Source organism: Eschrichtius robustus, chromosome 8 (assembly GCF_028021215.1).
Source record: "Eschrichtius robustus isolate mEscRob2 chromosome 8, mEscRob2.pri, whole genome shotgun sequence".
NCBI classification, from domain to species: Eukaryota; Metazoa; Chordata; class Mammalia; order Artiodactyla; family Eschrichtiidae; genus Eschrichtius; species Eschrichtius robustus.
In genome coordinates this window covers 84,752,924-84,767,944 of record NC_090831.1, presented here as the reverse complement: position 1 = coordinate 84,767,944, position 15,021 = coordinate 84,752,924, and the positions used below count along the sequence as shown (strand labels likewise).

The following is a 15,021-nucleotide window of genomic DNA, read 5'->3' as shown; positions in this document are numbered from 1 at the left end:
ATATTTAAGCAAAATCACTTTGTGGAAAGATCAGTTGGTCATTTGTCAGATCAATGGCTTAAACCAGATCTAAAGTAGCCAACGGGAGCAGTTTTGCTACAGCAGCAGACACTCTTACAACGTTTGGGGCAGAGATGCAGCCTGAGAGTGTGTGAAACACGTTCAGGAGAGCAGTCCACTGCACTCAACACAGCTGGCCTGACCAGCGTGTGACAGAGTGTCCGCAGTGAAGTCAAGGAAAACCTCAAACCTGGAAAACATCCTCAGTCACTTGGTGACTTTGTTATTCAGCAAATTGATCACTTAGTGAATTAATCTTTGATGAATTTGTCTACTTTCAATAATAGTACCTTCATAATGGGGTTGCTATGAGAATTTAATGAAATGATGCATGTAAAGCATTTAGCACACTGCCTGGCACAAAGAAAGTAGAAAAGATAAATGTACCCTTCCCGCCTTGGGCCCTGCTCCCCGCTTCCTGGCTGCAATAATTATTAGGGTCCTTTTGCTTTATTAATGCCAGTAATTGAGTAGTAAGCTATTCTTGGGTTTATGAAGGCTAAAAAGAAAGCCGCCATCAGTAAGATTTGTAAGAAAAATATCCAAAACTTGAGAATAAATCTGAGAGAAGAAATACCATGTCCTTTCAATGTCACACTGGCATATTGTCAAAAAGACCTGCCCAAGGATTATTTAACTGTCTTAGGCAGGGGTCAGCAAACTTTTTCTGTGTAGGCCCAGATAATAAATATTCCTGGCTTTGCATGTCTCTGTTGCAACTATTCAACTCTACCATTGCAGCAGGAAAGCAACTACAGACGTTATATAAATGAATGGATGTGGTTATGTTCCAGTAAAACTTTATTTCCAAAAATGATAACAAGCCAGGTTGGCCCACGGGCAATAAATTGCTGACCCCTTGTTTTAGAAGAACACAACTATGTTTAACTTTGTCATTTACTATTTGCTCAAGCCTAGGTACTGTGAAGTTATGTACTAACGTGTAGATTTTTGACTACTAGAGGAGATAACCCCAACAGTTATAGTTTTATTGCCCTGTAGGACATAACCAGTTTCGTCTCTAACCTAGCAATCTTATTTTAACATATTTCTAAAATACCTAGAAATATCCATTTCCTTAAATGCTCTTGGAACCATCCTTACTGTCTTCCTGGTTCCTTCATAAATGAGTTAAATAAATTTTTGACACGTGTTCACTCTACACTGGTGTGCATAGTGTTTTTTAACTTCTACATATTACATTTCAACAAGCTCATTAATTAAAGTACCATTTACAGCTCTGTTTTAGAATAACAGCTGTCGTTGAGTGATGTGCCAGATAGCACATTCAATACCTTAAATGCATTTATCCTTATATTATGCCTATAAAGTAGGTATTATTATCACCATTTTGCAGATAAGGAAAAGCACATAGAAGTTAAATAGTAGCTATTAATTGATATAACTTACAGTAACCCAGGTTTTTCCTCACTCCATAGCCTAATAGTAAAGCTGAACTGCCTTCCTTGGAAAATAAACACCACTGACTTAAGTACAATCCTGTTTAACGTGAACTTTCAGTCTTAATTTCCAGATTATAATCCAATTTCCAGGACCTAATCCAGTTTCCTGATATTTACACTCAGACATGTAACCCCTCAAGACTAAAATTATGTGGTTTTTTTTTCTTTTTTTACCTTGACAGGTTTAAAGATATTTATAACTTCCCCGTTAGCTTTATACATGTACTGTTTGTCATGTTTATTACTTTCAGGTGACTTGAAAGATGGTAAAAATAAGACAGACAAGAAGGATCAATCCAATGTCAGAAATGATTCAAAGAAAACAGATGGTAAGAGCATAATTCCCATTATATTCTTCCATAAATTGTGCAATTTAATGCAAGCTTGTTAGATTTACACATAAAGTTGCAATTGTGTGAAATTGCTAATATAGTCTTATACCCTGAAAAAAACATTCACTATATTTAAAGAGTACTATTATCCCTTTTTCAATAATTTATAAATTATTGTTGTATCTTTTCCCTTCCACCACACTTTCTCCATCACAAATGAGTTCTATACTCTTTCTTTTCCCACTTGCCATTTTTCATTTTAAACTTTATGAAAAGTTGATTCTGGGCTTGCTGATTATAATGGAATGGAATATAAGTCTTTGTGAATTATGCAGCGTAAATGGGAAATGTTCCATGTTTTCAGTTTTCAATTTTTTATACCTTTAATGAGTTATTATTTTTGGAAAAAACAAAAACAGGAATCTGTTCAGTGTTATCAGTATGCTGGGAGGCCCACATACTGGAGAATGTACATAGCTGTAGAATACAGTTTGGTCAGCAAGAGTACGTCTTAAAGGCAAGCTTTGGATGACAATCCCAGACCAGTTAGAATGAACCTACATTGTAATGGGCTTCATGAGCACTGCTTTTACTTTGCATAAATAGCATTCCATTCTTTATAAAATCTGAAAGTTCAAATTATATTGCCCTCCAAACTTTGGACCATCAGATTGAGAAAACTACTCTCACCTTTTATATAATCCTCCTGTTTCAATTATAACATGGGCTTATTCCTAGTTATCCCCCCATACATATAAATGATATTAAACTAAAAATGAAAGTTTTAGGAAGTGGTTTTTGTTAGGGTCTCAGACTCTTTGAACCATACCTCCCTGCAGACATTGTATTAGATACTATGCTATTCTTTGAGTAGTTTGGTTAGTCAGAGAACAAATGCAGGGTAATCAGGTTGAGGAGTAAGAAGAAATTTGAATACAACTCATGCATCTGTTAAAAAGAAAGAATTGCCTTTAGTTTTCGTCTCTAAGCCATTGTGATATGCTCTCTTTACCCATATGCATGAAATCAGTTCTTTCTTTGAAGATCATTCAAATAATTCACCCCAGGTGTCTTATCACATAATATCTGGGGAACACACATGTCCAATTTTTTTACCAAATTGTTTATGCAAATAGAAACCACTTGCTTAATACATACCCTCCTTGAATAATTGTGACTAAGACATGGATTACATGGAGATAAAATAGGATTCAGAATGGCAGTCTCTTAGCCAGACTCTGTTATGGGTAAGGTTTGTTCAAGTACCAGACATCATTAGACCCAAGTCAAGGTAACACAAGCCAGAATATGTACAGTAGAGGAGAATGGTGTTAGTTATAAACCCAGCACCTGGACACCTGACCCATCCTATATCCAGTGACTGACCCATCTGAACTCCTACAGCATAAAAGCCCAGAATAAACCAATTCCCAGATCTTTAACACGGGGTCTTGAATCTTGTTGCATGTTTGTATTGTGCTATAAATAACTGTTGTAATGTATTCATGTGAGCATTGTAGGTTAAATTTTGTTTTATTTATTTATTTTTTAATATTTTATTTATTTGTAGGTTAAATTTTATCACCTTCATTACGCCATTTTATTTTACCTGTGTCCTTTTTAACTGAACTGTCACCAGTATTTTAAATAATTAAACTGTTTTTTTTTTTTTTTTGGCGGGGAGAAGTGATGAAATAGATATTTTGTTCTATTGTACAAATAAGCATAAAGCTTGATTATTTAATGAACAGGATTCTTGATCCCATAGGGCAGTGAACAGGATGCAGTAAATAAAGAAGGGCCATTTTCTGATGTCTATCCTTTTTCCCTCCATAACTCCAACCTTCCACTGATTCAAATTGGGTCTGGTGTGTCCATATACTTGTAAGTCTGGGCATGAACAACTTTGTATTTTAATTTCATTGATGGGCTAACACGACATCAGTCATTATCATTGCTTTGGTGTCATCAGGACTTAGATCCTTGGGCTTTAGTTACTTGTGTTATCTTAGCCCCAAATCTCATCAGGACTAAAGTTATTTCTTGGTGGCATGAAGTGGAAAAGAATTTGATCAGCTTCATATACCCCTTCTCCATTGGTCATTAAAACTGTCTACTTTAGAAAATTTTTTAAATGATATGCATATCAGTAGATATATTGATTTTTAGAAACTATCTAGTAACAAACAGATGTATTTTGAACATTTCTTTTTAATGGATCTTATTACGTCTGATGACCAGAGGGAGTCAATTTAACTATTTTTAATGCTCCTACCCTTAATCCAACCCCTGGGAACCAGCTCTAATTTTTGAAAAGGAGTAGCCAAGCACAGTTCAGTGCCCAGTGTGATCAAACCCACTATGTTTTGAAGTTTAATATTGTATACATTCAGAGAGAAACTCAATGGAAACTAGACTACAGTTGGCTATTCCCAAACTCCAATGAGCTGAGTCACACACAGAGAGAAGGAGCATGTGCTGAAAGGGTAAATTACATCCTGGCAAAGTGAACACATTGCAGTTGTACATTATCTCTGTCAGGCTACTAAAGTACTGTTTAGTCCCCTGCAGCACTAATTTTCTAACTGACTTCAAAGAATGAATGCTCTTTGAAAATACCTTGTTTCTTAGGGAGAAATGTACTAACATAAAAAGATCTAGGTTTCTGAGCCAAGATTCTCTCAGGGGCTAAGCTTTTACACTGTCATTGGGAGACTTGTGGGGTGCCACATGAATGAATTATTTTCAGTGTGTTTTTAGTCATGTTTGAAACAGCATAGCTATAATTTTTATAGTTGCCCAGAAATATGGATTTGCCCTTAATTTTAACAGAGATATAAGAGATTAACAGAGATATAAGAGATAGCCACTGTTTGTGCCTCTCGAATGATTCTCTATAATTAGGCCCTGCAAGGTTATTTACCACGTCCCAGGGAGGGAGTTCAGCAGGAGTTTTTCCTTTATTGAACGTTCTGGGAATTGGAATGTTCCAAGATGTCGGTTCATGAAATGTAAGTCAGTTGTGAAGAGTGGAAAGAGTGGACAAAATACAATCCATGGACATCTGCTTCTGCAAAGAGGGCTACCAAGAATTAGGTTTACCCTTCCACCTGAAACAATTTTTTAAAAAAGACAACATATGTGGAAGAATGGTTTTTCAAGGAATGAAGACATCAAGAAATATTGGGCATCAAGAAATGAAGACAGTGCTCTCTAAGAGACAAGAAACAAATGAAGTAAGCCTGACGATTGCCTCAGCTTACTGCATTGAGAGGGTTTCCAGGCAGACCTGATGGATTCCTTGAGTTGAGGAGTTGACTAAGGATCCAAGAATACCAAGGCAGCTATAATTAACGGGATAAAACACCAGAGAGGATAGAACTGAAGAGAGATAGAACTCTAGAAATCTGAAGAGTATTCATCAGAGTACGAATTGACTCTCAATGAGGAAACCCCCTGAGACCAGGAAAGAACCATTCAAGAGGTTTAGAAGGAACAGTCCTGATGTTCACACTTCACACAGAGCAATAAAAGTGCCTATTTCTACTAGCCAGACTAGAATACCTCATAATTTAAAGGGAATTGGAATTTAAAGGGAATTGGGTAGAATATTCATAATTGTCTTGCCTTAGCAGGGGAATAATTAGTTGTAGGCTAAATGTTGCTTTAGGCTCACCTAACAAATCTTAAAATCAAGATATAAGAGGATCAAAGTGTTTCCAAGTAACTGCATCCCAGGATAAAGCATGTGTGTGTGTGTGTGTGTGTGTGTGTGTGTGTGTGTGTGTGTGTGTGTACACACTCCCAGCAAGCTAAAATTCACAATATCTAACATCCAATCAAAAATTACTGGACAGGCAAAGAAGGAAGAAAACACTACCAGTAATAAGAGGAAAATAACAACCAATTGAAATCAACCCAGAACTGAAACAGATGTTAGAATTAGTAGACAAGAGCATTAAAGTAGTTCTTACAGTTCTTACAACTGTAGCCCATATGTTTAAGTAGAGACATGAAAGATATAAAAAAGATCAAATGTCTAGAGATGAAAACTACAGTGTCTGATATGAAAAATATACTGGATGGTATTAACTAAATAATATTGTATGGGATTAATGATAAACACGCTGGATATGATTAGACATTCTGGAAGAAAAGAGTAGTGAGAATTAGCAATAGAAACTATCTGAAATGAAGTACAGAAAACAAGAATAGAAACTGTAAAGAGCATCCGTAAGTTGTAAGACACCTTCAAACAGCCTAAAGTATGTGTAACTGGAGTCCCTAAAGTAAAGAAGAGGGAAAGGAGGAAAGAATATTTGATGAAGTAATGGCTAAAATGTTGCCAGATGATGAAAACTGTAAGTCCATAGACTTTTAAGAAGCTCAACAAAACACAAGCACAAGGAATATAAAGAAAATTACACCAAAAGCATATGATAATCAAATTACTCCAAACCAGTAATGAAGAGAAAAATTTAAAAAACAGCTAGAGAAAAAAAAAAAGATACATATGGAGATATGAACAAGGATAAGGATAACAGTAGATGTCTCATCAGAAACAATGCAAGTGAGGAAACAGTGGAGCAACATCTTTAAAGTGCTAAGGGGAAAAATTCAACCAAGAATTCTATAGCCAACAGCAATATCTTTCAGATATAAAAACTGAAAGAATTCATTACTGGTAGACCTACACTACAAAAAATGTTAAAGAACAGCAGAAGGCTAGATATGCCAGATGGAAATATGGATCCACACAAAGAAATGAGGAGCACTGAAAATGGTAACTAGATGGATAAATATACAATATTTTTTCTTATCATTTAAATATCTTGACTATTTAAATAATTGACTATTTGAACAAAATAATAATATATTACTGAGTTTATAGCATATATAAAACTAAAATATATGACAACAATAGCATAAAAGTGAGAAGGGGAGAAATGTGAATATGCTATTGTAAAGTTCTAATATCATACATGAAGTGATATAATATCAATTGAAGGTATTGGGTTGGCCAAAAAGTTTGTTCGGGTTTTTGGCCAGCCCAATAGATTGAGACAAATTAAGAGCATATACTATAAACCCTAAAGCAATTACTAAAATAACAAGATAATGACATATAGCTAATAAGCCAAAAGAGAGAAAATGGAATCATAAGAATAATTAATCCAAAAAAGGTAGAAGAAGAATAAGAAGAGAACAAAGAATAGATGAGACAAATAGGAAACAAATAGCAAGAATATAGACTTAACACTAAGCATATCAGTTATCACATTAACTGTAAATGGTCTAAACAGCCCAAATAAAAGGCAGAAATTTTCAGATTGTAAGACCCAAGTATATTCTGCCTTTATATTAAAAGACACAAAAACCCAAAAATAAAAGGATGGAAATTGGTATGCCAAGCTAACAGTAATCGAAAGAAAGCTTGCATGATTGTATTAATATCTGATAAAGTAGATTTCATAGCAAACACTGTCACCAGAGAAAGGAGGTTCATTTCATGATAAAGTCTATTTATCAAGAGGATATAATAATCCTTTCCATTTATGTACCAAAATGCATGAAATGAAGTGTAAAAAAATTTTAATACACAATTCTATTTGGAAGCACTAACATCCCTCTCTCAATCATCGATAGGCTAAGTATATATGAAATCAGCGGGAAAAGAAGACTTGAATGACATTATCAACCAGCTTGACTTAATTGGCCTTCCCAGAACACCCATAGTATGAGAATACATACTCTTTTCAAGTGCACATAGGACATTTATAAATATAGATTACATTTTGGGATGTAAAACAAGTCCCAATAAATGTAAAATGATTCAAGTCATACAAAGAATGTTCACAGGTCACAGTGGAATTACATTGTCATAGGATGTTCATATTGTTTTATTTTCTTTTTAATAGCTGTAGAATTTATAGTGATGTTGTCTTTATCATTTTTTATATTGGTGATTTGCGTATTCTCTCTTTTTTTCCAGACCAGTCTGGCTAGAGGTTAATAAATTTTATTAATCATTGTCATTAATATTTTCCATTGTTTTTCTGTTTCTGTTTCATTGATTCTGATCTGATCTGTATTATTTCCTCTCTTCTGCTTGCTTTTGGGTTTGGTTTGCCTTATTTTTCTAGTTTCTTAAAGTGGAAGTTAATGTCATTGATTTGAGATATTTTTCCTTTTCTAATATAGGCCTTTAATGCTGTATATTTCCCTCTAAATACTATTTTAGTAACATGCTACAAACTCTGATTTGTTGCATTTTTATTCACATTCATTTCAAAATATTTTCTAATTTTTATTTTAATTTCTACATTGATCTAAGGATTATTTAGAAATATATTTTTAGTTTCCAAATATTTGGGGATTTTCCAGAGATAGTTGAAATTTAAGTTCTTTCTAAATTGATCTATAGATTCCATGCAATCCCAATTAAAATCCTAGCAGGCTTTTTGGGTAGAAATTGACATGCTGGTTTTAAAATGTATATGGAAATGCAAATCACTCAGAATAGACAAAGCAACTTGGGAAAAGAAGGAAAAAATTGGAGGACTAAACAGGTAGGCCTGATTTCAAGACTTATAAAGCTATAATAATCAAGGCAGTATAGTATTGGCATTGAGATAGACAAATGGGTCAGTGGAATAGAATAGAGGGTCTAGAAATAGATCCACATGTATATGGACTTCTTACTTTTGACATTGTCAGATGAAGGAATTCCACATTGACAGTAAATGAAGGGTGAATTATGCTGTAGAAGACTTGTTGACACTAAAATGAATACTTGTGACCAATGTGTGGTTTTGATTGCCAGTTTACTGTGAAATATATCCTTCATGTACACTGGAATGCTCACATCTACTGGCCAGTCAGCGGTTTCTTCCTCCCGAAGGAAAACCTACTTGGGAAGCCAAATCATATCAGAAAGTTGCCTGCTAAGCTGAGAATGTAGAGAGAGTTAGTTGATGAATTGTGACTTCAAGGTAGAATATCCTGAAATGTCTGTCTCTACCATTGGGGTGGATCTACCAAGAAAAGTGAATAGGGACCATCTTGTGTACCCTAGATACTGACAGTGCAAGAGGCAGCTCCATGGCACCCCTTTTACATCTAGTCTCCTTTTGGATCTCACATTCAGTATCAGATATGTTGATATCTTGGGGTAGATTCTCATTGTTCATTTTCAGTCATCCTTGATGGCATGGCTGGAGCTTGATCTTGATGAAACTTCTTTGTTTTTAAGGCAACGGTCCTCAAACTTTTTCTCTCTTATTTTCTTTTCCTAACCTATTATCATAAGCTTTGCATACCTCCCAAAATTATGCCCAGATCATGAACTCTGGTGAGTAAAATAGGCCAAAGATGGTGAACAGTTCTGGGAACACTAGCTGGTACCCTGTCCTTTTCTCTCCTACCCAAGGCGGTGCTACTATGACAATAACCTTGAGTCCTTTCTAGTTTACTTTAAAAATTAAACCTGTAAGACTGTAGGGCTTAACTGTTTTTAGCAATGATTGATTTGCAACGCACTTCACCGTTGATTATGCCACTGATGTCAACACTACTGTCTTGAGGTGGTTTCTACAAATAGTTAATCCCGCCCTTTGGATTTTTTACTTGCTTCCTTCTCAGAGGATAACATTATTTCTTAGTTCTGGGAAGATGATATCTCACTGTAACCTTCTATGCATTGACAAAAGTAGGCCTATTTCTTTAATGAAGGAATTGCCTTCCACATGAGAATCTAGGATCCTTATGGGTTATTTTTCATGAGTGTACAGGGACCAGACATCTGGAGTGCCCTGGGTCCCAATTAAGATAAGTCATCATAACAACACATGTTCTGATTAATATCCCATTTCCCTTAGCCATTTGTCCATGAAAACTCTCGTGACCCATTTACTTAACATATTTATACGTATCAACACATGGAGCATCAATAGTAAGTACATGCTGTGGTTTAGCAAGAAAGAGGCATGAAATATTTGCTTTTAAAAACATTTTATGCCTTATTTTCTCAAGTAGTGTGATAACCCAAGTGTCTTAACCCTCCACTGCAATGTCCCCGTCAAAGGAAAACAACAGAAAGTTGATAAATGTATGAGAGAAGTGCAGTATTGTTTTTAGATGCCTGTTATTCTTATGCATCTAGATAAGATCCCCTAATTAGATTCTAAAAGGTTTTGTTGCTTAAAATTTTTGATTTATATACTTCAGTGCCATTTTCTAATTGATTTTTGAAGCCATGCTGTAGGTTGACCCAACAAGAGTTGTTGTGAATGCAACAATACTGAAACCCAATATAATTTTTTTGGTTGGATTTTGGGGAAAACTATCAACCAATCCATTATACGTGGGTTGAAAGTGGTCAAATGGGGTGAACTCAGAAAATCTCTTTGTTCCTTTTTGCTGCGGATGATACACCTGAGAGCATGGAGGTACAGAAGCCGTTGACATCCACATGGTTCTAGCATCGATGAGTCACAGTGAATCAGAACAGTTAGCTCTTTTGGTTACGATCATCCATTTCAAACCAATGTGTTTTTAGTATAGTTTTAGGTTCAGTGAATATCCTTGTGCTTTTTAAGGAGGGTGTATAATACATAGCCTCATGATGGATTATAAAGTAACAAGATGACATGCAACTATTATTATCCTCCTGTAGGTTTTGTGTTATTGAAATTCACATTTGTAGTATCAAACAGCAACTGAAATTGTGTGTGTGTATATACATATATATGTATGTATGTATATTGTGTATATATATATGTATTGTGTGTGTATATATGTATATATACATATATATAATACAATGTAAGATTGGTGAGTTTAAAATAATTAAATTGTGTTCTACTAAAGAAAACTTCTAAGGTCAATTCATGCTTTTCACATAGCTGTTTAGATTCCAGTCTCTTACCAAATGACTACATAGTAGACATGTCACATAAAAGTATATTGTGTACTCTTTGTTAATGGCGAAATTAATATTTTTAAACAACTTTTCCCTTGCAATTATTGGTGTATAAGCTTTCATTGTTTCCCTCTATCTTCTAGACATTTTGTTACACTCTTAATGCACCATTGTATTTTTAAAGGAACCTGGTTTGACAGGGAGGATTACAATTTTGGAACTACTGGGGAAATGTGATTTGTCTTTTTTTTCTTAATACTGATGTTCAGGATTAAAAATAACTATTTAGTATTCATGAAATAAATATTTATCTGTTCTCCCCCTAGAAAAATTGTATTTTGTCAGATTCTTTGCAAGTGATTGGAGAAACACAAGTAACAATACGTTTGTCAAAAGAAACTCTATTAACGTTATAAAAAAATTCTTTAAAATAACAGCTGCCTTTGAAATATGTGCCAAAACCAGGAGCTAGAGATGTCTCCATTGTTAATGCCATTTTTTTTCTAGTCGCCCACAAGCTAGGAGAGCTGCTAAAAATGCAATGTCAAGCAAGTATTGAAGCTTCTTCTTTGTGTTTATTCTTAGCCTTTTCCACCAAAGGACAGCCTGATCTCCACGTGATGATATCTGTATTTCATAAGTATTAGCCCTCTACCATATATGCCATTTTTATTCTATACCCTGGAGCCACAGTGAAAACATGAGAATAAATGTTTGTTTTTTTCCTTCATTCATTTTGAATCTTTTATTGTTTTTCCTGAACTAATAAAATAGAGAAAAACACGAAGAGCAGTCAGAATGTTTCAGACCTAAAATCCCGGCCTCACTTAACTTTCTCTGAAGGACTTCCTTAATCTCTGGTTTCTTGTTGGCTTCAAAAGTAGCAGATTCAAAGACTGATCAGAAACAAAACTCTTGCGTGCAGACAACTCTACCCTTACCTGAACCGGAGGAGTGGTATGCGCTGTTGATGCCTGACTTTTACTTACCTCTTAAGAGTGGGTCAGGTCCTGGGGCACTTGGAGAGTTGAGTGTTTTGTTTCCTTCCATGTCAAAGTACTAGGTTCTTAATACAGAGAAGAATGGCAGTAAAATACCTTTGGACAATGTGGGACAGAAGAACGGAGACATTCACATATTTTAAGTTTGGAAAGAAAAACCATGCTACGTAAAGGAAGAGAGAAGCCAGCAAAGTTAAAGAATAAAAGTTAACCAGGATCATTATTCTCAGTGATAGCACAGATGCCAAGGATCAAAAGATCGAGAAAAATCACAAAGGTTGAACCTAAGAACTACTGTCCTTTGTACAGTACTTATTCTTATTCTTTATATTTGGATCCAGTGGGCAAATATGATGGCATAAGCAAGGTTTCAGGAAGTTATATTCCTATAAATTTATCTATCTATCATCTATTTATCTATTCTATCCATCCATCATTCATCCATTCATCCATCCAACCATCCGCCCATCTTAGCAGGGCTATATAGCATTGGTATTATATGCAGTAAAATTCATATAGAATAATCCTAATATAATCATATCCTCTATCATTTGGGGCAAGGAGAAAGCATGGATGCATATGTTGGGGTATTTGGTGGTAACCATTTAAAATACCTATCTTGCACTTATGACCTAGAAAAGTGAAAACAATGCCTGGGTAAATCTTAACAGCTATCTCTAAGACAATGTTTGTTTGTTTGTTTTTAGTATTTCCTCATTATTAAGAAACAAAACCAAACCAAGACCTGCTTATAAGCCCCACAGAAATCCTACTACTAGACATTTAAAATTGGGTTTGGTTTTACCACATTTATTCTTCCCCGGGTTTTTTTTTTTTGTTTTTTGTTTTTTTCCTATTTAGCCTTTTACAACTCTTTCTGTTGCTTACAGTATCACTTTGTTGTTTTGGTAGAAAGTTGACTCCATAGAGAGGCAGCTCTGAAAGGGTTTCTGGTAGACTTGAAAATCTGGTTTAAATCCCAGCTCTGTGCTCAGCCAAGTCAGCTTACTTTTGAGCTTGGGTGATAGTTGAGTCAGGCTGTAAAAAAAAGCAAGCCCAAGAAAATGAAAAATAAAAGTGTTTACAGATGTTTTTAAAACCCAGCGCCAGATTCTATGAGGCCTGCCTCACAGATGGTCAGCTTGTGATCTAGTAATAAACATTATGATTGCTAAACACATTTTTAGAGTCAAATCAAACTCGAACTTTAAGCCTCTTTTTAAAACAACTATCTTTAAACCAAACGGTTTTCTGTAGCATCTCCACTTACCTTCAGGAGTAGCCTGAGAAGGGAGGAATAAGGCCACATTGTTGTAAGTCTCCATCTCCTATTTTCTAAATGAAGTTGCTGAAACATTCTTTGCTATTCATTCTCTTAGAGTAAATACATTTCTGTGAGTTCATACACCACACACTTCAGGCTTCAGAGCCCCCATGGCTGCCCCTCTATGAGATGTGAGAAGTCTTTCGTCCAGGGGTGGGTGAGGAGGTAGCACTTATTTAGATATTTTCTTGAATTTTCTCAAGTTGGGTGAAGATATTTTCCATTTCAGTTCATCAATCACTCTTAAAAAGATGAGGGAGTTTAACCACTTTTTGTGGCCTCCAAAAAGCCAACATACACTTACAATCAATGGAATTCAAAGCAGCTGTAACAAAAATAGTCGTGTAAATCGGATCAATACAGAGTGACTTCTCACACTTTGTTTTTAGATCCTCATTTTTATATACTTTGTAGTCTTACCCAATTTTTGTTTTAAATGCTTATGCAATTTTAGTTTACATTGAAAACATATACACGAAACCAAAACACAACAGAGCAAGTCTATGGCATTTGAAGTTTAGGAGAGGAAGTGTGGAGTGAGGAGATTTACAAACCATGTCAAAGCCACCTGGATGGCAGGTGCTCTTTCTCTGGGAACTTAGTCCCACAAAGAGCCATGCACAGTGGGGCTATTTCTTCATAAGGAGTATACATTTTTGACATATCATAATTTGCTGTTGAATAAATTATAAAATCAATGTACTTATGATTTCCTTTTTATGTCACACTATGAAAGTCAGGATTAGGAAAAGGTTGGAGAGAGACTTCCTATTCATCATTACATCTTTATCTGTCCCATCCACCTCATGCTTGTTCAACTCACTTCCTTTCAATGAAAAACTAATGATTTGTTGAGCATACGCTGTGTGTCAGGTATTGTACTACATTCAAGAGGGGTTATAAAGATAAGTAAGATATTTTCCCTGCCCTCAAGGAGTCTACGGTCTGAGGTAGAATATCTTCCTGCAGGTAGATATGATACTAGCCACCAGAGGGGTGAGTGCCCTAAGAGGAAAATGTTTTAGAGAAAGCATGTGTTTGGGAAGGCTGGGAACAGTCACACAGGTCACACACCCAGCTGCAGAGTATCTGCCTCTTGTTCTTTTATGTTGGTCGTATTTAATGGCAGTGAACGCAGGCACGGCTTAAACATACAGGCTGCCTTTATTTACCCCTTTTCGCCACTCCTTGGCCAACTCCTTTCCTCTGTCCCTTGACCAGAAGGCTGAAGAGGGGAGGGTAGAGATCCGTAGCCGGTCACTCCACCATTTCACCCGTAAGCAATGACTAGCAAGGGAGGAAGACCTCCTCTCAGGGGCCTTTGGGTTCCATTCACACACCCTGGATGTACCTCTTCCATCTCTGGGACACAGCAGTCTGGACAGCGGGCCTCTGCTAACCCAGGCTGTATGACACAGGAGGTGCATCACTTTCCTTGTTGGCAAATTGGAGCTCACTGGGTGTAACAGTGGTCCTTGTCAGCCATCTCCAGCTACCTGTCCTCACTTCCTTCCGACCAATCTATCACTTAGTAAAAGATTAAACCTAACCTTATATCATCATAACAATAGATTGGGTTTTATATGTGAGGGCCTGGGGACATCTCTTAAGGTGATTAATACTATAATGACCATCTAAAAGGAGTCTCATTACATATGACCCCAAATTGATAATGACAGGGCCAGAGCACTAAGGGGCCCTGTCTTGCAATTCCCTTGTGGCCCAAACTACATAGAGACAATCAGAAACAATGGAAAATTTCTAATCCATGATTTCAGCGTTTGTTTCACCTGTTTCCCTCCCTGGCAAGTTCCAGTGAGGCAACTGGCAACTTCCCTCACCGATTCCTACTAGAATCAGAGTAAAGTGATTGGCCAGAAGTTTTTCTTTTTTCTGTTATTTCTCCCAAATGGGTGAAGGT

The 15,021-nt window shown here is 36.0% G+C and overlaps 1 protein-coding gene across 8 annotated transcripts in view; it reads left to right on the top strand.

The window, feature by feature from the left end:
• The window catches only part of PDE1C (phosphodiesterase 1C), a 525,463-nt gene that overhangs the window by 486,166 nt on the left and 24,276 nt on the right, over positions 1–15,021 (top strand). For 5 of the 8 annotated variants that reach the window (XM_068549257.1, XM_068549256.1, XM_068549258.1 and 2 more), the window contains one exon: positions 1,775–1,852. The exons of 2 other annotated variants lie outside the window; for them this stretch is intronic. In XM_068549257.1, the coding sequence (XP_068405358.1) occupies positions 1,775–1,852 (78 nt within the window). Of the gene's footprint in view, positions 1–1,774; positions 1,853–11,360; positions 11,465–15,021 lie in introns of those variants that run through there. One more of the 8 variants, XM_068549259.1, reaches the window with a different exon arrangement.